The sequence below is a fragment of the Cavia porcellus genome, unplaced genomic scaffold, assembly GCF_034190915.1.
Source record: "Cavia porcellus strain 051 isolate PalLab524CR breed Dunkin Hartley unplaced genomic scaffold, mCavPor4.1 scaffold_16, whole genome shotgun sequence".
Lineage (NCBI taxonomy): Eukaryota > Metazoa > Chordata > Mammalia > Rodentia > Caviidae > Cavia > Cavia porcellus.
This window is the reverse complement of record NW_026947499.1, coordinates 59,612,371-59,636,642: the sequence shown is the minus strand read 5'-3', so window position 1 is coordinate 59,636,642 and position 24,272 is coordinate 59,612,371. Positions and strand designations below refer to the sequence as shown.

At 38.6% G+C, this 24,272-nt stretch overlaps 1 protein-coding gene across 1 annotated transcript in view; it reads left to right on the top strand.

Annotated features, from left to right (window-relative positions):
• The first annotated feature begins 7,331 nt into the window (after positions 1 to 7,331).
• Positions 7,332 to 24,272, top strand: part of Tmem30a (transmembrane protein 30A) — a 33,609-nt gene continuing 16,668 nt past the window's right edge. The window contains exon 1 of the mRNA XM_003478264.5: positions 7,332 to 7,686. Within this exon, the coding sequence (XP_003478312.1) occupies positions 7,450 to 7,686 (237 nt within the window). The 5' untranslated portion in view covers positions 7,332 to 7,449. The remainder of the gene's footprint in view (positions 7,687 to 24,272) is intronic.

Here is a 24,272-nt window from a genome sequence, read left to right as displayed (position 1 = left end):
TGGCACCTTGCACTATACTTTTAAAAATTATAAGTCATTAAAGTCTTTTAAAATAACCCTCAACGGTATTCCAAGATACATATGAAAGATGTCAAGCACTGAGATCTCCCTTCAAGTGCATTACTTGAGGTAATCCTCACTAACGTTGCTGTTATAGATATAGCAATGTGATCTACAGATAATGTGCTGGAATTATGAACTGTATATCACTGTGTTTGTTCGTTTTTTGAGAAAGGTCTCACTATGTAGTTCAGGCTGTTCTTGAACTCACTGTGTACCCCCTCAGCTGACCTCAAATTTTTAATGATTCTGTCCCAAGTGCTAGATCTTTTTTGAAGAAAACTAGTCATCCCTTAGTTTTCCTAGATTTATCCCTACTATTTCTTTCAGAGATAAGACTGTCTAAGCAGAAAATCTTTTTTCTGTTCATTTTTTCTCTTTCTTATATTATTGAATGCTATGTTAGCTTTCCATTACAGTAACAAAATAAAAATACCTAAGATGGTCACCTTCATTGTGCACAAATAAATAACAGACTTTTTTGGTCTTTCTGTTGTTTATTTGTGAACACCTTCAAAGGAAGGTGTTCATAGTTTCAGGGGTTTCAGTCCATGGTCACTTGGCCCTGTTGCTCTGAGCCTGTGGCAGTACAGTATGTCATAACAGGGATGTGTACAACCTCACGGTAATCAAGAAGCCAAGAGACAAGAAGAGGCCAAGGCCCTGACACCTGCTTCAAGCTCACTCTGAAAGCCCTAACTTCTTCCCACTGAGACCCACTTGTTAAAGGTTTAAACCACCTCCAATCATGTCACGGAATGGGGATCAAGCTTTCAATACCTGGGTCTTTGGGGACATTGTAGACTCAAGGTATAGCACTGCTATTGGTCTACAAATCTATTTTCCTCAGTTTGTAAGCTTCTTAAAGGAGGACTTGCATCCATGCAATGAAAACCAGGTGCTGAGTAATGGGGTGTGTGTGTGTGTGTTAGTGCTGGGGATTGAAAGCACAGTCTTTCACATTCTAAGCATGCACTGTACCACTGAAACACAACCCCTGCTCTTGGATAAATCCATTCAAAAGGCAGTTCCTACTAGGACAAGGCATTTTACCATCTGTTTATTTCCAGTCTTCACAGATAATTTCCATGACTACACACACACATCCTTTTTTTGGTCTTTCTGTTGTTTATTTGTGTACAAATTTTTTTTATCAGTACCAGGGATCGAACTCACCACTGCCTGCTTGCAAGGCAGGTGCTTATGCTGCTGAGCTAAATCCCCAGCCCCCTTGTGTACAATTTTCTCACATTGTTTTTTTTTAAATTTTATTTAAGGAGAAAAAAAACAGAAAAAAGGGTACAAGTCATACTGAATTTCAGAAAAAATAAACAGTAGGAAATCACTAGTTAATAGATTACATATTGTCATAGAAATAGTTGTTCAAGTTACAAAATTAAAGCATATAAAGTGGACATTCAAACAGTGACATGCAAACAGCTCTGTTCAATGAATGATCCAACAAAACTCAGCAATATGGTTATCATCTTATACACTCAAATATACATGCAGTTATATCCTTTAGAGCACTTTCCTCTCTTTTGTACAATGACAATTACACATTTTGGGTTTTATTACTCCCACAGTTCTTATTACTTTTTTTGAAGAGAGTAAAACCAAATGTGACATATAACAAAACAGAGTCAGTCAAATAAAAAGGATGGACATAATACATAATGTAAAAGCAAAATACAAGGTGATCAACAATGGTTACTATAATGCCTCTTGCTATCTTAAAAAGAATTGCCTACATCATCAGTTATAATAAAATTGAACAAAACAGTAAAGAACAAAACCAATAAAACCAAAACATTGGAGACATTACAAGACTTCAAAAGAAGACAATCGTCAACCAGAATGGGCGTCATAATGAATCTTACTGTCTTCACAGTTGTTGCCCATACTTTCAAACCTGGCACTATCAAGCAAAACAGAACAGAGGAAAATCAGTCAAAACAAGATGGTGAGAGCAATACAGGGTTCCAAATCAAGTTAACAGGAAATCAAAGTGGGTTACTGTAATATATACTGCTATTTTTTTCTCACATTCTTAATCACATATCATATGTTTAGTTAAATGGTAGATGTTTTGTAGGCACCTAATTATTAATTTCTAATTTTAAAGGACTGCAATTTGGGGGGCAGTAGCTCAGTCAGGATATTCTGTGACACATGTTCACCAAATTGTTTTGGTTGCTTGTGCCTCCTTCTGCTTATGTAGAAACCTGTAACCATTCAAAATTTTAGATGTAGATTACTAGACTAAACAAGAAAAGGTCCTTGATAATCATTGCTCCTAAAGCAAAATGTGCTGTCTGCAAGGACAACCAAAAAGTCTATACTACTTTAACAAGAGAAGATGCTCATTCATTTTTACTTCACAAACACACACTGGCTCCCACATGAAGTGCTGGTGCCAGCACATGGTGGGACAAATGGACTAGCTAATGAACTGTGTATCCCCCCAAAGTTGAGAACACAAGGGGTGTCTGTTTCTATGGAAACCATAGCCTGCTAAAATCTTGCTTGAGAAATGTGATCACTTTCTGATGGTCTCACATAGCATTAGTAATACGTAGAGAGAATAAGGCTTAATTTTCTATGAGTTCTATTATTTTCAATCCTAGTTTCTCTTGTGTGGAGAACTATCACATCACTTCGACCTGATGACCCATGTCTTCAGTTAATTCTTACATCTTATAGGAAACAAGATGTGCTACCTCCTTGAAGTTCCTATAACCCCTTCTACACTCATAAAGCACTCACCTCGCTGTGTTTCAACTGCTGGTTGGTAAGTGATTTCTCCACTAAAATGTGAGTTTGCTGATTAGGTCAGGTTAGTTCAGTTCAGCAAGATTACTGAGCGCCTTTTAGGTAGTAGACCTTTTCTAAGTACTAGACCTTTAGAAAGGACTAAAAACAGACTGATTATGAGGAGCTTATATTTAGTATGAAACTCTGTGTTGATGGGTATTTTTCAAGACTGTATGGTAAGTGCAAGCTTACCATAGGATTCTCAGCTAGATCCCAGGGGCGGAAGAACTACTTCTTACACTAGCTGCTGACCAGACTCTTGAAGAGCGAGTGGGAATGAACAAACAAGGCGGGTTCTGTGGAGGTAGAGTCTTTAGTCAGAAAGGAAGTGGTGTTTTGTTGAGTGACAGTGCTGATGAGTACAGCTCACTCTTCCCAGAGGACTCAACCAAACAATTCCTTGAACTCTAAGCATGCTTCATGGGGTGCTGTTCAGAGTGAGGTCATTGGTCTTTTGTGTTATCAGTTAGTGCATTGACTCAAGAAAGCTTTTCACTTCTGAGGCTCAGGAAAGTCAACTTTCACATTTAAGAACAATTTGTACAGGTTATCCTGTAAGAATATACAGGGACTATTTTAGTATACGTGCCGAACACAACTGAAGTTATTTTAAAGCAATAAAACACTTCATAGATAGTAGTGTCTCGTGTATTAAGTATATGTCCCTTTTTTTTTTTTTTAGATAGAATCTCATTATGTGGTTCAGGCTGACCTTGACCGTATTATGTAGCCCAACTCACACCAATCGTCTTGCCTCAATCTTCCAATTATTGTGGTTATTACAGATGCGTCACCATGCCTGGGTACAAAGTACATGCTTTTAAAAATCTACTTTCCTTTATCTCCTGAAATCAGCTAAGACTTTTCTCTTCCCAATATTCTCCCTTAAAAATTAATTTCCGTGTTATACACATAATAGATGCCAGCTGGCTGTCATTTGACAAGTGGCAATATATTTGAAGATAAGACCTTATCTATGATTGAAAAAAAATATATCCCAGGAATGCAATTAACTAGTTTCTACAAAATGGAATCATGAAATCTGAGGCCTTGTTAGAATTATGTTCTTTCATTTAAAGAAAGTGTGGAATCATGAGATATTAAACTTTATGTTCCTTCTAAAAGAAAGTTCTTAGGCTTTTGGTGTCATTACTCTTTCCTCTAATGACACTACTCATTAAAATATCTTGCCTGGTATTTCTGAGTACTGTCTGATCATTCAAGAATTTGCAAAATCTTTCATTACCACACCAGTGACCTCAGGCTAATTAGACAATCTTCCAGTATAAGAACAAAGGAACAGTAACTAAATGTACTTAAAGAGGTCAACAGGTATACCACTAAAAAAACAGGAAACAGCTAATTTTTAAAAGTAATTTTTCAAAATTAGTTTGGATCAATTTTGTGCAGCAGCTATAGGAAATGAGATGTTTTATACAAATTCTACATTATTCTTTCTCCTGAAAGTTCTGGCAGTTAATTAAAATTAAAATTATGTAGTTGTATCCAAGTTCTCTAAGTTGCCATGGTTAACCAAATAGGGGAAAAAAGCAAAAGATTACTGAAAATAATTCAAACCATTTCCTGTCAGGAAAAACTTTCTCGAAAGCTCATGCTGTAAAAACCACGGCACATTTCTCAACTCTCTTTAACTTCACCTAAACAACTCCTATTACAGATGTGCATGAAATGGCTTAAATGTGGTTAAAAGTTGAGAGAAAGCAGCACCAAATATCAGAGGAGCCTAACATGACAATTTTCATGGTACTTTGCTCTAATAGTAAAAAAATAGACTGGTATTAGTTTTTCTTTCTCATTCCTGAAGACACACAAATTGTTCTTTATTTTTTTCTTCAATATTTCTGGCTTAGCAGCATAACACCGCAATTGAACAAAGATGAAAATTGTATCAATCTTCTCCTCCCTCCAAGCTAAAATCTTCACCTTTTCAGATTGTTGGGTTTGTATGTCCTATCGTTTAGGATTTACATCTGTGTGCAAACATTCACTGCATACTTATTACGTCAATCTGATAATCAGAATTCATGTTATTTAGCCACATAAATTCTACCTCTACCAGGTATCAGCAAGTGAACATCATGTAAATAATACAAATGATGAATATACATATCAGCATACACACATCTAGTTACTACTAGCCACCATAATTTGTAAATGTATACATAAATATATAGCAGTGTGCAGGGGTGCATGCCATTAATCTCAACAACTCAGCAGGCTGAAGCAGTTGTCCAATATATGTCAAACAACTTTTTCTTTTAAAAGTCTTCCTTCAGCAGATTAGTGAAAAACTATCTTTTTTTAAAATCAGTACTGGGGATCGAACTCACGACCACCTGCTTGCAAGGCAGGTTCTTATGCCACTGAACTAAATCCCCAGCCCCTGAAAAACTATCTTTTATAGTCTAAAATAAAACAGTGTATTACCAAAGAAAACATTAGGTTCTGAATCTCTGAAATAATGATGTGAAAATGAAAAAAAATGTGTTAGCTGGTTAAAGAAGCATATTGTGGAAAGGAACTGGAAAATATCATGAGATCTGGAAAAGTAATTTCATTCATTTGGACCTGATATGAAAATGTAAGTTTTATGCAGGAATGCAAGACTTCTATTCCTACAAGGCTATGTTTTGGTCAAATATAGTAAGAGACAAGTGCTTATTTTTTTCTGTGAGCAAACAAAACAAAAAGTAAATAAATATCTTAATTACTCAGATCATGAGAACAACAAACTGAAGTAAAAATATTTTCTTTCCATATCTAAGTGAGATTGGTCGCAGGACCCCTAAGGATGCCCAAATTTGCAGGTGCTCAAGTCTCACATAAAATGGCTTGTTTGCATAACCCTACACATACCTTCTCATATACCTTTCATCATCTTTATATAACAGTACTTTTGTAAAGTCTATGTTCATAGTTATTATACCATATTATTTAGGGAATAATGGTGGAAAACAAGTCCACATGTTTAGCACAGATGTAGTTTCTTTCCTGAATACTTTTGATCTAGAAATGGTTGAATCTGTGGGTGCAGTATTCATGGACAAAGACAGTTAACTGCAAGTGACCATTTATACAGAATGATCCAATTGCAAATCAGTTAAGGAACTTTTACATTTAGTGAATGTGATGACATAGGCAGCACGTGGGTAAAATACCCAACAGCATAATATACATTTTTACTAATAAATAGATCTTAGTGAAAGAAAAGGATTCCAAGCTTTCGCCATTAAATGTGATCAACTGTTTTCAGTTCAGTCTAACGTTGCAGGCAAATTTCCATTCACCAAAGTAAAATAAACCTAATATTTTAGTGGTGCTAAGAATTTGAGAGATAATGAATATGATGTAATAGAAAACCTAAGAAAGCCAGTAATTGTAAGGCATCAACTACTATATTCCTCTAAACAAATGCTTGCTTGACTCACATGCTTGAGACTGCTGACAACTTCAAAAAAGTAATTTATGAGAATCAAGCACTCTTAATTTTCTCTTGACTAGGTGTACCTTCCAAAAGGCGTAATTGTAGACAAAGTCTTTAAAAAATAAAGTTTGGGTATTTGCTTTTAAGTGATTTAATTTCTGGTCTAGATTTCAAAAACTGTGATAATGTGGAATGAGTATTATTTTCAAAGTTTTACAAACACATGCTTATTGTTGAAATTTTGGAAAATACAGAAAAGTGGAAACAAATTCTCCAGTTAGTGAAGGTTATCACTATATTTTATTTGGACTCTGTACTTCTCGTCTCCATATTACTCTGGTATCCTTAGACATTTAATACCATGAGCATTTCCTTGGACGCTTTAAGAATGTGCTGTACCATTTTATATATTGCTGTATTTAAAAAATTATCAATATTAAAAAACATCCCCAAACTACAGCTTATTACAAAGGTCCTCCTGCGTCAACGTGTGGAAGAGAATGGCAGACCCAGAAAAGGAGCGAATTAACAAGAAGACCATGCATGGAGACAAAGTACGCAGGATCTCTCAATGACAGAAAGCCACTCTGATTCCTCTATGTAGAAGTTTATATTTGCACCAAACGCAGTGGATCAGGAACCTTACGGATGGCCTTAGAAACGCTCCGATTCTCTTCAGAGACGGCGACGGGGTAAAAATACAAACCCTGTCTCTGGCTGTCGCTAACTACTGAGGCAAAGGCGAGGAGGATGGGCCGCGCCTGCTACCAAAAGCTGTTGTCGCCTTGACAACAACCTCTCAGCCTGGCGCATGCGCAGTCAAACGTCATCTACGACGCACGCGCAAAGACTACACTCTCCACTTCCGGGTTGAATATGAGCCTTTGGAGCCTCCAACAGCTCGCGCCTTCTCCCTTTTTACTAAGCCTTTCTCCTCCCATAGTCCCGCCCTCCTTTCCTGTGTTCCGGTTCCCGCCCCTCGGAGGTCCAGCGGACTGCCGCTTCCGGCCACCCATGTCCCGCCCCTTCCGCCTCGCCGGTGGCGGCGGCCCCTGTCTGAGTCTCGTCAGGGTCGGGGCGGGTTCCCTCGGCAGAATACCTGAGCTTGTAGAGCCGCGCCTTGGGGTCCGATGGCGATGAACTGCAACCCCAAGGACGAGGTGGATGGCGGGCCTCCGTGCGCCCCTGGGGGCGCCGCGAAAACGCGGAGGCCGGACAACACGGCCTTCAAGCAGCAGCGGCTGCCCGCCTGGCAGCCCATACTCACGGCGGGCACCGTGCTGCCGACGTTCTTCATCGTCGGCCTCATCTTCATCCCCATCGGCATCGGCATCTTCGTCACCTCTAACAACATCCGCGAGATCGAGGTGAGCGGCGGGCGGGGTCCCTTCCTCCCTGGGCTACAAGTGTTGCCTTTCCTCCCACCCGGGGACGGGCGGCGCCCTCTTCTCACTTCGCCTTGTGCTGCTTTCTCCCTCTGCGCGGCTTCCGTATTTGTTTTGCTTTCCTCTTACTCGCGGTTTAAATGGTTGCAAGGGGAATGAATGACGAAAAAGTGGGTGGAGAATTTAATGAAAGGGCAGTTTGTGTGGTCCTCGCTTTGAGTGCGGTTCATAGAAATGAAAAGAAACGATAGGAAAAAGTAGTTATACCCGGATGTAATTTGTGGAATGAATCCACAAGATTACCGTGTCTTTACCTGTGTGGGCCTTGTCTCGGGACACAGATGAACACGTTGGCCATGGTTCGCAGAAGTACTGATGCAGAGAAGTGTTTTACAAATTTACCAGGCATATGCTAGGACGTACGACTAAAGTGTGCACAGTGCCTTTCATTTTGAGCTACGTAGGTATTTTAGGGCATGATATAGGTTAGAATTTGCTAGAAGCCTCAGTTTGTGTTTTGCTTTCAGGCTGCGTGTGTTAATGATTGTACCCCACATTCGGTATTATTTTTTTCTTCTTGATATTTAAGTTCTTCAGGGCAGTTGACCACATATGTCACGCTATAATTTTTCATTCAGTGTTTTCATTTTCCTCCTCATCCTGCTCATGTAATCTAGAGTCCTCTAAGATCCAAAACTTTTTGGTTATGTCATGTTGGTCATTCCAAACATTTGGGAGTTCGGAGGCTTGGATTTCAGATTAGGGTTGCTCAACTGATGAAATGTATGAAAATATTTCAAAATCTGAAAACCTTTCAAATCTGAAACAATTTGCGTACACATTTGAATGCTCAATACTTATTCTTCATCCACACAAGGTTGGCATTATATCAGTACATAAGCCAAGTGGTATAATGCAAAGAGCATGCATGGACTCTAGCTCATGTGAGGCAGACTGGGTGACATTGTGACTCAGCCTTTCCCTCAGATTCTTGAGCCATTTCCCTCAGACAAATGAAGCTCAATTTCTTCGTCTTGAGTAAGTAGAATAATGTTTATCTTCTAAGATTTAGGAATTAGAAGCAGTATAGGTAAGAAATACGACCGTAAGTTAGGCAGGAAATGAGCAACAAATAGGTTGAGATTTGGCAATAAACTAATTAAAAGTGTTATAAAATTGAGACAAATTTAAGACATTAAGTTTCAGTTTTAAGCTTTCATATTGCACTAAGAACCTTACTGCAGTGTTAATAAAGAAGAAAATGATTTAACATTAGAAATTTGAACTACTTTATTTGAAGTTTGTTTTTTGTTTGTTTGTTTTTGAGACAGGGTCTCACAGGCTGGCCTTGTGTTCACTATGTATCCCAGGCTGGCCTGGAACTCTGGGCTAGAATTTGTGATCCTCCTGCCTCAACTTCCCAAGTGCTGGGATTACAGGTGTGTGCCACCACACCTGGCCAAAGTTTTTAGAAGTTAAGATAAAAGTAGCAATAATTTGGAATGTTATGTGAGTATTTATTGAATTATGTGAAAACTTACACTACTTACCAAGTATAGTATAGAAATAAATATTTAACTTTTTTGAAACCGTTTGGGTTCTGAAGTAATGTTCTTTATACCAATTACTTGAGAAATGGACATTTCTTAAACAGTTCTCATGCATAAGCCTAAAACACTGCATGTACACCGTGTGTGCCTGTTGAAGATGTAAATCAAAATGTTTAGCTTGCAATGCAGAGATCCAGTTTTAGAGTAAAACCAATGGACCTTTCACATTCTCCCAAAAATGCTTGAAAATTTCTACGCTTAATGAAGTGCTTTGAGCTCTCTTGAAATATGTATAAAACAAACAAACAAAAAGGTCCTTTTTATTTTAATGTTTATAGTCAGTAACATTTTGCGTCCCTTATTAGGTTTATATATTTTATTTGATTGGTTTTTAGATTTTAAAAATTAAAATGAAGCTTTTAAAAAACTACCCTTGTTAATTTTATCATTCATGAGAAAATATTTTTAAATATTTAAATCTTCATTTAATACTAGGATTTAATATTTTCATTTATTATTGATAGAACTGTGGGGGACCGGTGGTGGCTGAAAAGATAAGAAGTATGAAATATAAATGACCTTTATTTTGCGAATGTGGGGAGAGACACCCCCATCCCCTGGGTTCCAGTGGAACACGTGGAGTGGAGGCATATATGTAGCTTAGGTTTGGGGTGGAGCCTGAGGGGGCATTAGGGATGCACAGGTAGCCCATTGGTATTCTTTTGGCCCCATAGGTAAATTCCTAGTGTTATACTAAGATGCTGAAGAATTAAAATAATTGATTAAAAGATAATTAGCAAAAATAGTTACTTAAAAGGATAGTTATTAGCAATATTGTCATTCTGTACTGAGCTCGTTACCCTAGTAACCAAGCACCAACCACATAGTTATAAATTAACTGACCGCTTCGTTATGCTGTTCTGTAATGCGTCATTCCCCCCCACCTTAGTAACCTGTGTGCTATGTCAACTTTTGTTCCCCTTGTAGGAGACAAATGATGCTGTGTCAACTATTGTTCCCTTTATGAGAGATAAATGTTCCTGGAATTGGCAGACCAGGGACTATGAGTTGGCTAACCATCCACTGTGAAATGCCTCTGAGCATTTCCTCTAAGCAAAAGGGAACAAAGGCTCACCTTATTTCTGTTTCTTATCACTACGTGCTTAATGATCAATGAGCTAATCATAAATGAACTATAAAAATCAGTCAAAATTCTAACTCAGTTGCACAGCTTTGCAAATTCCATCTGCACTGTGTCTATGGGCCAGCTAAAATAAAAGCGCTTCTTCCTAAAAACGACATCGTTTAGTCCCATCCCCCATATTTTCCATCTCAGGGGTTTTGCCCCATTTTTCATCTCAGGGGCTTTTTGGGGAAGTACAACACCTAGGGGTGGGGAAAATACAGTCACAGGTAAATTCCTAGGGGTGGGGAGATGGAGCTCCTTTGTTCCGCCTGAGGCTTTACAGGCTACAGAGTCCTGTCTGGGCCAAAACTCTGAATTATTGGTTGTAAGAGGTGAATATTCTTTTAATTTAGCAACTGCAGGAATCAAATATTTGTTTCAAGGTAATGATTTTCTAGTATAGGGACCTTGATGAGGCCAAAGTATAGAGCTAACTTTTGCAAAGTATTTACCAGAGTAAAGTTACATGTTTTTAGATTAATGTTTAGGAAGCTGGGCAGCATGTTGTGCACCTATATAGTCCCAGTTACTTGAGTAGGCTGAGGCAGGAGCATCCACTGAGTGCTGGAGTTCAAAGCCAGGTTGGGCAACATCATGAAACCACGTCTCAAAATTAAATAACCTAATGATAAGAGTCAGATGAAGGTGTTATTGACAGTAATGTCCTTATTTAGAAACTAAATATTTACTTCAGTGTTTCACAAGATAGGTCTTCTTGAAATCTTCGTGAATTAATTTCACTTTGCTGTTTGACAGGCTAACACCCAACTGTCCTCTTCTTCACATTATCATTTCATTTATTGCCCTTAGTTATTTAATCTTGATTATTTTGTTTCCCTAGCTCCTGATAAAAATATATTTTTATATTTTTACATCTGTGTTATTTGAATTCTTTGTAAAATTTTAAAGTTTAAATTTCTTATCTTCATTTAGTAATCTTTGTTTATACTTAGTTTTCAGCTAGGAGTCAAGAAAGGACAAGTTGCATTTTAAAAATAATTGTTAAAAATTAGGCATTTTATTTTGTTTTGTTCTGTATTATTTGGTGGTACTGGGAATTGAGCCCAGGGATTTCCCATGGAGCTACATCTCCAGCACAGTTTTTAATTCTTTGAGTCAGGGTCCTGCTAAATAGCCAAGTTGTCCAGGATGGGCTTAAATTTGTGATCCTCCTGCCTCCATCTCCCAGAGATCTGTTGTTATAGGAATGGGCCACTAGCTCAGCTGAGATTAGGCATTTTATGTTATGTTTGAAGATTTTAATATTCAGATTGATTTAGATATTAAAAAGTGGACCCTTGATTAAGAAGTTTTGGCATTAGTGTTTTTTTCAGATAATGGTAGTACTTAGAGCTAGGGACGGTGTGGCCAGTGTGGCCTCCTTGAGTGTTTTGTGTGTCCCAGGACCTGAGAGTAGTTTGCACATGCTCCTTTGCAATCAGTTTGGATAAGGAAGGTCATCAAGTATGCTGAGGTTGTCCCTTTCTCGAAATTGCATTCTTTTCATTAGTAGACTGTACTAGCAAAAATTATATATAACTATTATTATATTTTGGATTTCATCAATAAAACAACATAGATTGTTCTTTCTTGTTACATAAGCACTTACCTAAAATCCTTGACCTTCTTAGTTTGCAAGGCCTAAAGTATTTATTTTCTGGCACTTTATAGAAAAGAAATGCCTTTAATTTAGAGCTTTCAAGAAGCATCCTGGCATATATACAATTTGCTACAAAGATAATGTGATAGCTTGGACCCCAGAATAAAATCCAAGGAAGCTTCTTGCTTAAAATTTGGGGAGCAAAGGTTTTATTTTAGGCCACGCCTGGCAACACAGCCTCCAGGAGCCAATATGGAGACTGCATGCCTTACAGCTAAGAGAGTTGGGTTTTAAGGCTGAAAACCACAGGAATGTTGTGAACTTTGACCCAATTTGATAACTTCCTTGTAGTTAAAAGGTTTCTTAAGGACAGCACATTATATTGCAGATAGGCTGAAGGGAGTGGAGGGGGATTACAAGAAACTGAAACTTAAAGCTTTTGTGGGAAATGGAGACTTAACCTAAAAAGAATGGGGAGGGGAGGGGGATTTATAAGGAGCTGAAACTTAAGTCTTTACTGGAGATGGAATTTTAATCTCTATTGAAACGGCGCATACAGAACAGAAAGGAGGCACATTGGTTAGAACTAGGTTACAACAGTCCCCTCTGATGTTGTGATTTCCAGTTAATTTATCATTTATGTGGGAAGGACCATGATCCTTTTTTCCTATTATATGTATAATTTCCCCCAACTGGTGTCTTTACCTTTAGTATAGCCTTCTCTGCAATCACAGGGGCTCCCATACAAAGATCTCAACAATTGTTCTTTGCTTACAGGGGGACCAAAGCCGCCGTGCAAAGTCGGCATCAATGTTATTAAAATCCCCAGCAGTGGGATAGAAGGAGCAAAAGCAAGCTAGCTAGAGCAGTTCATGACTGGTATAATCTAATCATGTTTAGTCAATTTTAATTTCAAGGGGTTACCAATCTGTTGTATAGTCCACTGAGTATGTCCCTCATTGTCCGCTGTTTCCAGTCGCTTTACGTGAGTATGGTGAATACATGCAGTTTTTCTTGCTACCTTGACAGCAGTGGGGGTACTGAGCACCATGGTGAAGGGTCCTGCCTATCGGGGTTCGAGGAAGTCTGGATGGTGATGTCGCACCAGGACAGAAGTTCCTGGCTCGATGGGTGCTTTGAGTGGCATCTCTGAAGATGGGTCCGGGTGTTTTTGTCTAAACAGGTGGTGGATCGAGGCCAACACAGGTTGGAGTGTCTTCAGGGACTTAATGAGGTCTTGGTTAGTTATTTCAACTAATTTGTCCGCTGACAGTCTCGGAACCAGTGGAGGGGGCCTTCTGAACATAGCCTCAAAGGGGGAAATTCCAGAAACATATAGGGTACATCTAGTTCTTAACAGTGCAAAGGGAAGAAGGCTCACCCAATTATCGCCAGTTTCTAAAGACAGCTTAGCTAAAGTGTCCTTGAGAGTTCGGTTCATATGTTCTACTTGCCCTGAGCTTTGTGGCCGATAGGCACAGTGGAGTTTCCAATTAATCTTTAATGCCTGGGCTAACTTTTGGGTGACTTGGGCTATGAAAGCCGGGCCATTATCGGACCCCATTGATAGTGGGAGGCCAAATCGAGGTATGATCTCATGCAATAGCTTTTTAACTACCACTAAGGCTGACTCGGACTTAGTAGGGAAAGCCTTTACCCAGCCAGTGAAGGTGTCCACTAATACCAAGAGATACCAGTGCCCCTGTAAACCAGGCTTTACCATGTCTGTGAAGTCTTCCCAATGTTTTTGTGGAACAATTCCTTGATGTAGGGTGGTCTCCAGCGTAGAGCTCTTAGCTGAGTTGACTAACAAGCACTGTGGGCATCTGGAGCTCAAAGAGGTGGTCAGTTTGGAGAGTTTTGGAATAAAAAACCGAGTTCTGAACAATTCAGCAAGTTTAGTTCCCCCTAAATGGGTAGTTTAGTGAGCCTGGTGTAACAGCTCCCGCCCTAGTGCCTCCGGTAACAGTACTTGTTTATCAGGTAACTGGTACCAGCCCCCTGGGGTGGGGGACTTCGCTCCAAGTTGAGATGCTAACTGTAGGTCTTTCTTTGTGTAGACTGGTTCTGACAAGGTCGGAGGGACTAGCATCAGAGCAGTTACTTCCTCGGTTGGCCCCTCTGATGTGGCTGCTATTTTTTGAGCGGCTTGATCTGCCAAATTGTTTCCTAAGGTGACAGGGTCATCTCCTGCCTGGTGAGCCTTGCAGTGTATAATAGCAACTCGTTGAAGTAGCCAGACAGCTGTCAACAAGTCTAGAATCTGTGGAGCATTTTTAATCTTAGTCCTGGTGGAGGTTAAGAGACCTCGCTACTGATAGATGGCTCCATGTACATGTACAGTAGCAAAAGCATATCTACTGTCAGTATAGATGTTTACCCTCTTTCCTGTGGCTAGTTTTAGCGCCTCACTCAAAGCAGTGAGCTCTGCCTTTTGGGCAGAGGTGCCAGGCTCTAACTGCTTAATCCAGAATACCTCCTTTTCGGTGGTCACTGCTGCCTCGGCCACTCGTTTGCTATTCTGGATGAAGCTGCTTCCATCGGTGAAATAGTTGTCAGCATTTCCCAAAGGCTGGTCAGTAAGATCAGCCCGTAGGTTCTGCTGCAGTTTGAGGATGTCAGCACACTCATTGAGAGGTGTCCTTTGTTCCTCCGGGTTGTCATCAGGCATAAGAGTGGCTGGGTTTAAAGCTGAAGAAATCTTGAAAACTACCGACTCTGGGTCTAGAAGGAGGGCCTGATAGTGTAAAATTCTACCGTTCGAGAGCCATTTTTTTGGGAGGAGTTTTGATAAGAGTCTCTAAACTGTGGGAGGTCACTACAGAAATCTTCTGTCCAAAATTGAGTTTTTTAGCCTCTTTAAGTAACATTACCACAGCAGCTAGGATTCTTAGACAAGGGGGCCATCTACCTGCCACTGGATCAAGCCTTTTGGAGAGGTACGCTGTAGGCCTCTTCCAAGGGCCAATGTCCTGGGTTAGGACTCCTTTGGCAATGCTCCTGAGTTCATCTATGAACAAAGTGAATGGCTTGGTAACGTCAGGGAGTCCCAGGGCTAGAGCCTCTGTTAGGGCCCGCTTGAGCTACTGGAAGGCCTGTTCGCATTCGTCTGTCCAGTTTAATAACTTTTGAGTTTTTCCCTTAAGGGAGTCATACAGCGGGGGGCTATTTCAGTAAAATTTAGAATCCGCAGCCTACAGTATCTGACAGCCCCCAGAAACTTGCGTACTTGCTTTTTGGTTCCTGGGGCTGGAATCTGTAATATGGCCTGGATTCTTTCTTTGAATATAGTCCTTTTTCCCTCTTGCAGTTTATAGCCCAAATAGGTCATGGTCTGGCAGTACAATTGGGCCTTTTTGGCTGAAACCTTATAGCCTAATCGCCCCAAGGTCTTTAACAGCTCCTCGGTTGCTTCCTGACAGGATGCTAAGGAGGACAAGGCTACCAATAAGTCATCTACATACTGCAGGAGCACTGTCTCAGGGTGTTCTTCCCTAAACCCCAAGAGATCTCTGGCTAACATCTCATTAAGAGGGTAGGCAAGTTCTTAAAACCCTGAGGTAAGCGAGTCCAGGTCAGCTGTTCCATTACCCCTGAATCTGGGTCAGTCCATTCAAAGGCAAAAAGGGGTTGACTCACTGGGGCGAGAGGTAGAGTGAAAAAGGCATTCTTGAGGTCCAAAACGGAGTACCAGGTGTTCTCTGGGTTGAGGAGGCTGAGTAAAGTATAAGGGTTAGGCACTGTGGGGTACAGAGTCAGTACCATCTATTAACTTCTCAGAGATCTTGAACAGGGCAGTAGTCAGTTGTCCCTGGTTTCTGGACTGGAAGTAGAGGCGTGTTCCATGGGGAGGCACACGGAATGAGGATACCATTGCCCCTTAGTCTCTGAATGTGAACTTTAATTCCCTTTCGGGCTTGTAGGCTTATTGAGTATTGGCGCAAACAAATGGGGTGTGCTTGGGGTAGAAGCTCCACCAAAGGGGCACTTGGTTGACTGCCAACCCCGGGGGGTTGGTTTCAGCCCAAACCTCTGGTATTTCTTGTTTCCATTTGTCTAATAACTCTAGCTCCAAATCTGTGGCTGACGACTCAGGCACACTGGACAAGTTTCCCAGCAGGTGGTAATTTTCCCCTTCTGGGACAAGAGTTAGTATTGTGATGCCTTCAGGGTCTGGGGTTCAGTCTGCCCCCAGTCTTAGCCTTGGCTCGTTTGTAAAGAAATCAGTTTGCACTTGCAATTTGTGGAGGAGATCTCGTCCTAGGACAGGATCTGGGCATTGTTACCTCCTCCAGTGGTAATATGAAATGCCAGCTGACTGTGTGCAATTTTTTTGTGTCTTTTTAATTAAGGGAAAAAATAAGCAAAAGCAGGATATATTATAGTAACCATTTTGATTTCCTGTTAACTTGATTTGAAGCCCTGAATTGCTTTCACCATCTTGTTTTGACTAATTTTACTCTGTTCTATTTTACAAGTTTGAGAGTATAAGCAACTACTTTGAAGGCAATAAGGTTCACTATGATGCCCATTCTGATTTGACTATTTTCTTCTTTTGACGTCCTGTAATGTCTCCAATGTTGTCACATTTGGTTTTATTCTCTTCAAAAAAAAGTAATAAGAACTGTGGTAGTAATAAAACCCAAAATGTGTAATTGTTATTGTAAAAAAGAGAGGAAAATAAAGTGCTCTAAAGGATATAACTGCATCTATATTTAAGTATGTAAGATAGATAACCATATTACTAAGTTTTTGTTGGATCACTGAACAGAACTGTTTGCAGTCTCACTGTTTGAATGTCCACTTTGTATGCTTTAATTTTGTAACTTGAACAACTATTTCTAAGATGATAATATGTAATCTATTAACTAGTGATTTCTTACTGTTTATTTTTTTTGAAATTTTGTATTGTACCCTTTTTCTGTTTTTTTTTCTTTAAAATTAAAAAAAATATTTGTAATATTAGTGAATCCAATTTTGTGAAGTCTTAATAGCTCTAAATCTTACTTGTCTTGAAAGTGATTGGGGTTTAATACCACTAATGATGGTTCATACATCATCTTACCTTTTTTTTAAAAGGGAATAAAACAAAACAATAAAATGACAAAACAGAACAATATTGGACTTTAATAACAAGATAGTAGGGAATCCACCATTGGTACTATATTGCGAATTGTTATCCTCTAAGTAGTTGCTCAGGCTTTAGGCCTGTAAAGTCAGACAGACAGTACAAGCATTAAGTTGTTTGTTTACTTTAGTTGCTATCATTTCAGCCTGTGTTCCTCTGAATCAGCTGGTTGTCTAGGGGGGAGTGTGTGTGTGTGTGTGTGTGTGTGTGTGTGTGTGTGTGCCGGGTACTTCTCTTCCAGCCTGCTGCGGGAGTGTGTATGGCTTTTGGGTTCTCTTTGCTCTGTGTCACTGCTGTTTGCTCAAGTTGGGGTGTGGTTTCTTGGTTCTCCCCCAACCAGAGTGACTGCTCTCATCTTATCTTTAAGAAATGTGTGACTGGCATCTGAGGGAAGATAAAATCAAATTTCTCTTACAGTATTCCTAAAGAACACAAATCTTTAATATTTATGTTGTTAGTAAGTACTGATATGAATTTCCAGCATCTTTCTTGCTGTAAAAATATTTAAAATGATACCTTTCACTGAATGCTATTTTTGCATAGCTATATTTTATATAGCTATATAGCCCTCACAATGAAAATAAATTGTAGTAATTGGTTATGAAATCTTTATAGAGTATTCCAGATTGCTACACTTGTGATTTGAGAGGTGAGTTATTTTAAGAAATCATTTCTCAAAAAGTGGGAATTGAATCAAAAACGTGACATCTCTGAGGAATGATGATGAATACAACCTTTCTGTGTTTACACAAATGGCATATTAGTAATTGTTACCATTTTTAAAATGTCTTTTAAGCTGACTTCCATATTTAAATTGTCATAGGGTGCATATTATTTGAGATTATGAGAAGCAGTTTAGTCTTATGGTGAGAAGAAACAATTTTGGAGCTAGCCAGATCTGCTTCCATTGAATGGATTGAATTATATTCCCCCCAAGTAATGTGTTGAAATCCTAACTGGGTAACTGCTATTATTTGGAAATAAAGTGCTTGCAGGGGTAAACATGTTAAGATGAGGTCATTAGGGTGGGCCCTATCCAATATGAATGATTTGCTTAAAAGGAGAAATAGATACACTTAGAGCAGATGGTATGAAGTCACAGAGAGAGAGAACACCATGTAACAGCAGAAACAAAGATGAAGAAAGACCCCTGCAAATCAAAGAGCTCCAGAGATGCTGGAAATGGCCAGAGTTTTCAGAGGCAAGGAGAAAAGCCTCAGAGGAACTGTGGCCCTGCTGACACCTGGAATTATGTCTTCTAGCCTCCAGAACTACGAGGGAATACATTTTTCTTGTTCTAAAACATTTGGTTGGTTCCAGGAGCCCTGGAAAATTAGTGGAGAATTTTGCCAACTGTTTGGTCTTCGTCAGCCACATTTAATCATTGAATTTCATTTTTCTCCTTTGTAAAACATTAAGAATAGTCCTGGCATGGAGTAGGCATTTGGGAAATAATAGCTGTCTTTGCTATTGATGTCCTAAAAGTCAATTGATACTTACATATTACCTAATTCACAGATCATTTGCACCTGTACGATTGTGACTCACTGATTGGGCTAGAAGTAGAACTTTGCCTCATGGTTCCCACTTAGATTCTGTAATTTACAGAAGCACAGTGATTTCATAAAAACCATGGAAGTTTTTGAGGATGTAAAGGTTAAACTTTCATGTAGATGTGCATTTAAAACTGAGCTTTTGATGATTCTTTTTGGATGAACTTTCAAAAATAAAATGATCTATCATGATTGATCTATCATTTTGAAGATTTATCGTTTTTACATCGTTCTAAGTGATTTAAATATGGTGATTTCTTTTCTCAGTTTTTTAACTAGTATATATATTTGGGATGCAAAGTAAGTATATTCTTGGAGCATTTAGTACATGTATTTATTGAATCTTGGTCATTTTTATCTATCTCCCTCCTTTTGCCTCCCTCCTGGCACTCTTTCTTCTTTCTTCTTTTATTCCCAGATCCCATTTGCATCTTTTTAAAGAAACAACTCTTGGTTGGTTGATCCTTTGTGTTTTTTTAAGTTTGAATTTCATTTTTATTCTAATATTTATAATTTTTTTCCTTTTGTTAGTTTCAGACTTGGATTGTCCTTGACTTTTTAGAACCTTGAGATATATCTGTAGCTTATTTGTTTGGAGACTACTGTATTTTTTATGTGTACAGTAATAATTTCTACAGTTAGAGAAATGCGTAGTGTCCTTCAGTTTTAATGTGTGGTGCTTCCACTGACATTCGAGCCTAGGAACTTTGTATTTCTTCCCAGATTTCTTCTGTGATCCATTGATTTCTCAGTAATGTATTATTTCGTCTCCATGTGTTTGCCTAAGTTTCTGTAACTTCTTTAGCTGTTGGTATCTCACTTCAGTTTGCTATAATCGGAGAGTATGTAAGGGATTATTTCATTTATTTGGTATTTATTTAAGCATGCTTTTTAGCCTATGTATGATTTATTTTGGAAAAAAATTCTTCATGCTGTTGATAAAAATGTGTATTTTGTTTTTGTTGGATGAGAATTTGATAAGTATCTATTAAGTCTATTTGTCCAATAGTGGTATAACTCTTGATGTTTCTTCGTTGATCTTTTTTTTTTTTTTTTTGGTCTGGTTGACCTGTTTAATTTTGCGAGTGTCTCTGCCCTCCATTTTGATTGTATTCATGTGTCTCTGACCTTTTAAATCTAATACTTCTTGTTAAGTTGGGTGAGCTGACATTTGAAGCAAAGATATTTACAATTGTAATCTCTTCCTGTTGCATTGATCCTTTTTCTTTTATGTGTAATGACCATTTCTGTTTCTTCTGGCCCATTTTTGCTTGAAATATATTGTGTCTCAAAGCAAGATAGCTACTACCCCAGCTTGTTTTGGGCTGTGATCAAAAGGAGTGTCATTTTCTATCCTTTTACTTTCAGCCTGCGTACCTCCTTTTGGATGAGATGGGCATCCTGCAAGCAATGTATCGTTGCATTTTGTTTTTTAATCTGCCAGTTTTTGTCTTTAGAAATGTTTATGATGGAGGCATAGTATTTGTCTTACTGCTATGCATTTCTGATTCGAATTCAATCATTCGTGCCAGCTTGAGCCATCAGTGGTACATGCATTTCTGTCTCGTTGAGCAGCTTGGACTGCTTTCTCAGTGGGTCTTTGTTTTTTATTTTTGTTGAGACAGGTCTCACTATGTAGTGCAGGCTGACCTTGAACTCACAGCGATCCTCCTACATTAGCCTTCGGAGTGCTGGGGTTACAGGCTTGTGCCACCACTTCCAACCCTCAGCAGGGTTTTGATTAGAGTGAAGCAGAGAAAGGTATTGATTTAGCAGACCAGATGTTATCATATAATTCCTTAAGGAAAACATTTAAATGGTATAAAAATTGAAACATAATTTTGTAGGAGAAATATGACTCCAGATCTGCTAGATATCAGGAAGTGGTTTGTCACAGAGACCCTTTCTCAGGGTTTTTGTTGGATGAGAATTTGATAAGTATCTATTAAGTCTATTTCTCAGGGTTAATTTATACAGCAAAAATTAGAATGTGAGCACAACTTTGGTCAAGCCACAATCAGCCTACAGAATTGCAAGTATAGTTGCTTAGCTAATATTGATCCAGCAAGGAAGAGGGCATGTAGCTAGGGCATATGGCTGACATCATTCACTTTGGCTTATGTGTGACTTTTAACAGGAACATGTTAGGAAGGAATGGGTTTTAAGTGTCTTGGCCACCCACCTGGGTGCCTGATGCATATCTAAATTGAATGGACTAGCTAATACCAGTTACAGTATAATCTCATTTCCATTCATCCCTTAGGGGAGTATCACAGTGTAGCCGCTGTGACTTTAATCTTGAAGCTTTGCCTTCTTCAGATGCATCTCTAGCCACAGCTTTGATGTGCTCTCATTTTTTGCATTGACTTCTTTGAGGGCCTGTCCCTGCCTGACTGCCTGTTAATTTCTAGCTAACTGTGTATAGTAATTTGTGGTGTACCAGTTGTAAATGGATATTGCTCTACATACAGGAGCAATGAAGTACTTGTACATGCTAAAATTTAGAGCATTAATTACTGATAAACTATTCACAAATATAAGTAAATTCCTTTTAATTTAATGAAATAAATGTATTCTAATCATTTTTAATTGGTATGAACAGTATAAATGTTTATATTTGTGCAGTAATTCAGATTCAAGCAAATAACTAGATTTGGTCCATTTATAGACTTTTTATTGATTTTATTAGTAAAAAGACTGATAAATGTGATTATTTGTACCACCACTGGTAAAAGCCACCCAAGTGGGACAGTCATAAATGTACCACCAGTGGGGTGGTTCAAACCAGCAGGAAGATTTCGTGCTGAAAAATTGGCAGTTGTTCTAATGGGCTTGTCTTTATAGATTACTTTCTGTTTTTCTGTAATAGCTTTTAAAGAATCAGGAATTTCAGAAATTTAATTGTGATGTGTTATAGAGGATATTTTCTGGATGTGATTGTTTATAGAGTTTTGTATGCCTCTTGGATTTGAATTGTACAGTGATTTTGAACTGTGGGATGGACAGGTGATAGGCCATATACTTATTGCCTAGAATATATAGGCACTCAGTAACTGTTAGGTGAATAAATGATTGGGATATTCAGGAAGAAAAGCAGTTCCCATTTTCTAGACCGATGCAGTCTGTTCCTTATTTTCTGCAGGACATTTCAGGTTACTTACCTTTAAGAAGTTTAATTTATTGTCATCAGGAGGAACCAATTCTGGTTGGCTTAGACAGGAAAGGAATTTATTAGAAGTGGACTGGGTAACTGTTACACAAGTTGAATGAGAAGTGTAGAGAATACAGTTCAGAGATGGGTAGGAAGTAGCATAAACAGTCTGGTCTAGGTACTAGCTGCTTCTGGAGTCTTCTTTCCAGACAACATGTTGCCCTGACTGTTGATGTAATCACAGGCATGCTTGCCCTTGCCTCACAGGACCTAATGGTTTGTGTGAGAGTGTCTGATTGCTAAGACTAGATCTTGTGCTTTCCGGCTGGCTACTATGGGCTCAGGGAGAGGAAAGACCCATTTGTTTTTTAGGCTTCTGAAGTGAGTAGAGCTCTTCCTTCAAAACTTTGATAGAGAATTCCATAATACTTGCAAGTGCATTTTGATGCTAGGTAGTTTCATAGGAACAATAGCAAAAATAGAAATTATTCATTGAAGTTTCTCTTCACTGTTATAATCTGAGGGTCCTGAATTTGTTTTGTAGAAAGAAACTGTTGTCTGGGAATGATAGTGATGGTGAGGACTGTGTGAGTGGGATGTGGTGGAGGGCTGGGTTCAAACTCTCAGCTGGAAGGTTACTAAGCCTTCCTAAATGATAGTGTCCTAGGCTTTGTATTACCAGCTGGATGATCTTAAGAAGTTACCAGCTCTTCTTAGATGACAGTTTGCTAGCCTTTTTTGGGGGGTGATGGTAGTGCTGGGAATTCAGCCCAGAGCCTTGTTCATGCTAAGCACATGCTGTTCATTGAGCTTGACTCTAGTCCTGTGTTAGTTAGGATAAGGAAAATAAAAACATACTTGGCAGGGCCATTGCACTTTTTAAGTGCGATGATGTGTAAGCATTGTTATAAGCATTTAATGCATTATAGCATGTATATGCTTGAACACATTTGTTAACAGTCAGTAAAACATTGTATATCATTATGGCTTCAGCTTACCTTCTTAGACTTGTCTTATATCTTTTCTATATACAACTCACTACCAAGCCAGGATATTTATGCTCATTGTCTTTAAATGTGCTTTGTGCTTCTTCTTTGCTCCTTCTTCCTCTTTTTTCCCACCTGTTCAAATCCTTGTTTCTTCTCCGTTTATTATAGATTGTCCCTCTGTGTCATCTAAGACTTAGCATTTTATAGTGGTTTTCTTTATATTGCTATCTTTGATGAAGTCTGCTGGAGGGCAGTGGATGCTAACTCGTCCTGGGAAAAAAGCAGTTTCCTAGAAGCAGCATTGTACTTAGAGTCGAAAAACCTTGGCTCTAGTCTAGCACCAATTGTACTCCTATAATCTTAGGCAGGTTTCTAAATATGTTTTTTTAAAGTGGAGAGGTTACATAGGACTTGGTAAGGATCAGATGAAATATAAGTATGAATGAAATCTGAACAAACTGTGTTAAATATGAAGTGTGAATGCCTTTCTACTGTCTTGCACCTTATCCTGTACCTTGCATATAGTAAGGGTTAATAAGTTAATAATAATGATTTTTAAAACACTTCTCAGGGGCTGGGGATTTAGCTCAGTGGCATAAGCACCTGCCTTGCAAGGGGGAAGCCCTGAGTTCGATCCCTGGTACCAAGAAAAAGACAAAAAAACAAAAACAAAACAAAACATACTTCTCAGAGTTTCCTGGCATCAAAAGACATGTAATTTTAAATTACATTTTAAAGTTGTAATCAACAAATTATGGTGAATATGTTAACTATTTATTTATTGATTTGTGATACGGAGGATTAAACTCAAGGCCTTCTGCCTACTAGTCAAGCACTCTACTACTGCGCTATATTCCCAACCTTTGTAGCTATCTTTTGATTTTTTAAGTGAAATTTAATATTCAACAATTATTATTGGTGCCAAAAAAGTTCACTTTTATTATATAGATGATTAGATTTCAAATTCAGTCACACTAATTATTTTTGTTCAGTTACATATTTCTACACTGAGTCACAATTGATGGTTTTTCTTTCAGACTAAAAATAAGTGATTTGAGAGGTTTCTATTCAAAAGCAGACAATACAGGAATGGACCCAAATGGCTTAAAGTTTTAGTAGTCTTAGAGAAATAAATGCATGGAGACTTAAAACTTCAGAATGGTCTTGTTTTTCATCTCTTTAACAAGCATAAAATTTGGTGTGTAAGTAGAATGAATAGTGTGCCTAAATAGGCCCTGAGTACAAAGTTGGGACCTATTAGGTCTAGCAAAAACTGTTAACGTGTTTTATTTTTGTTCATTTAGGATACCTGTTTTTTTAGTTTACTTACATGCCTAGCTTTTATTATATAGATGTTATTTATTTACCTTGAAAAAGTTGTTTCTATACATAATTTCACTAGTAAATGAGC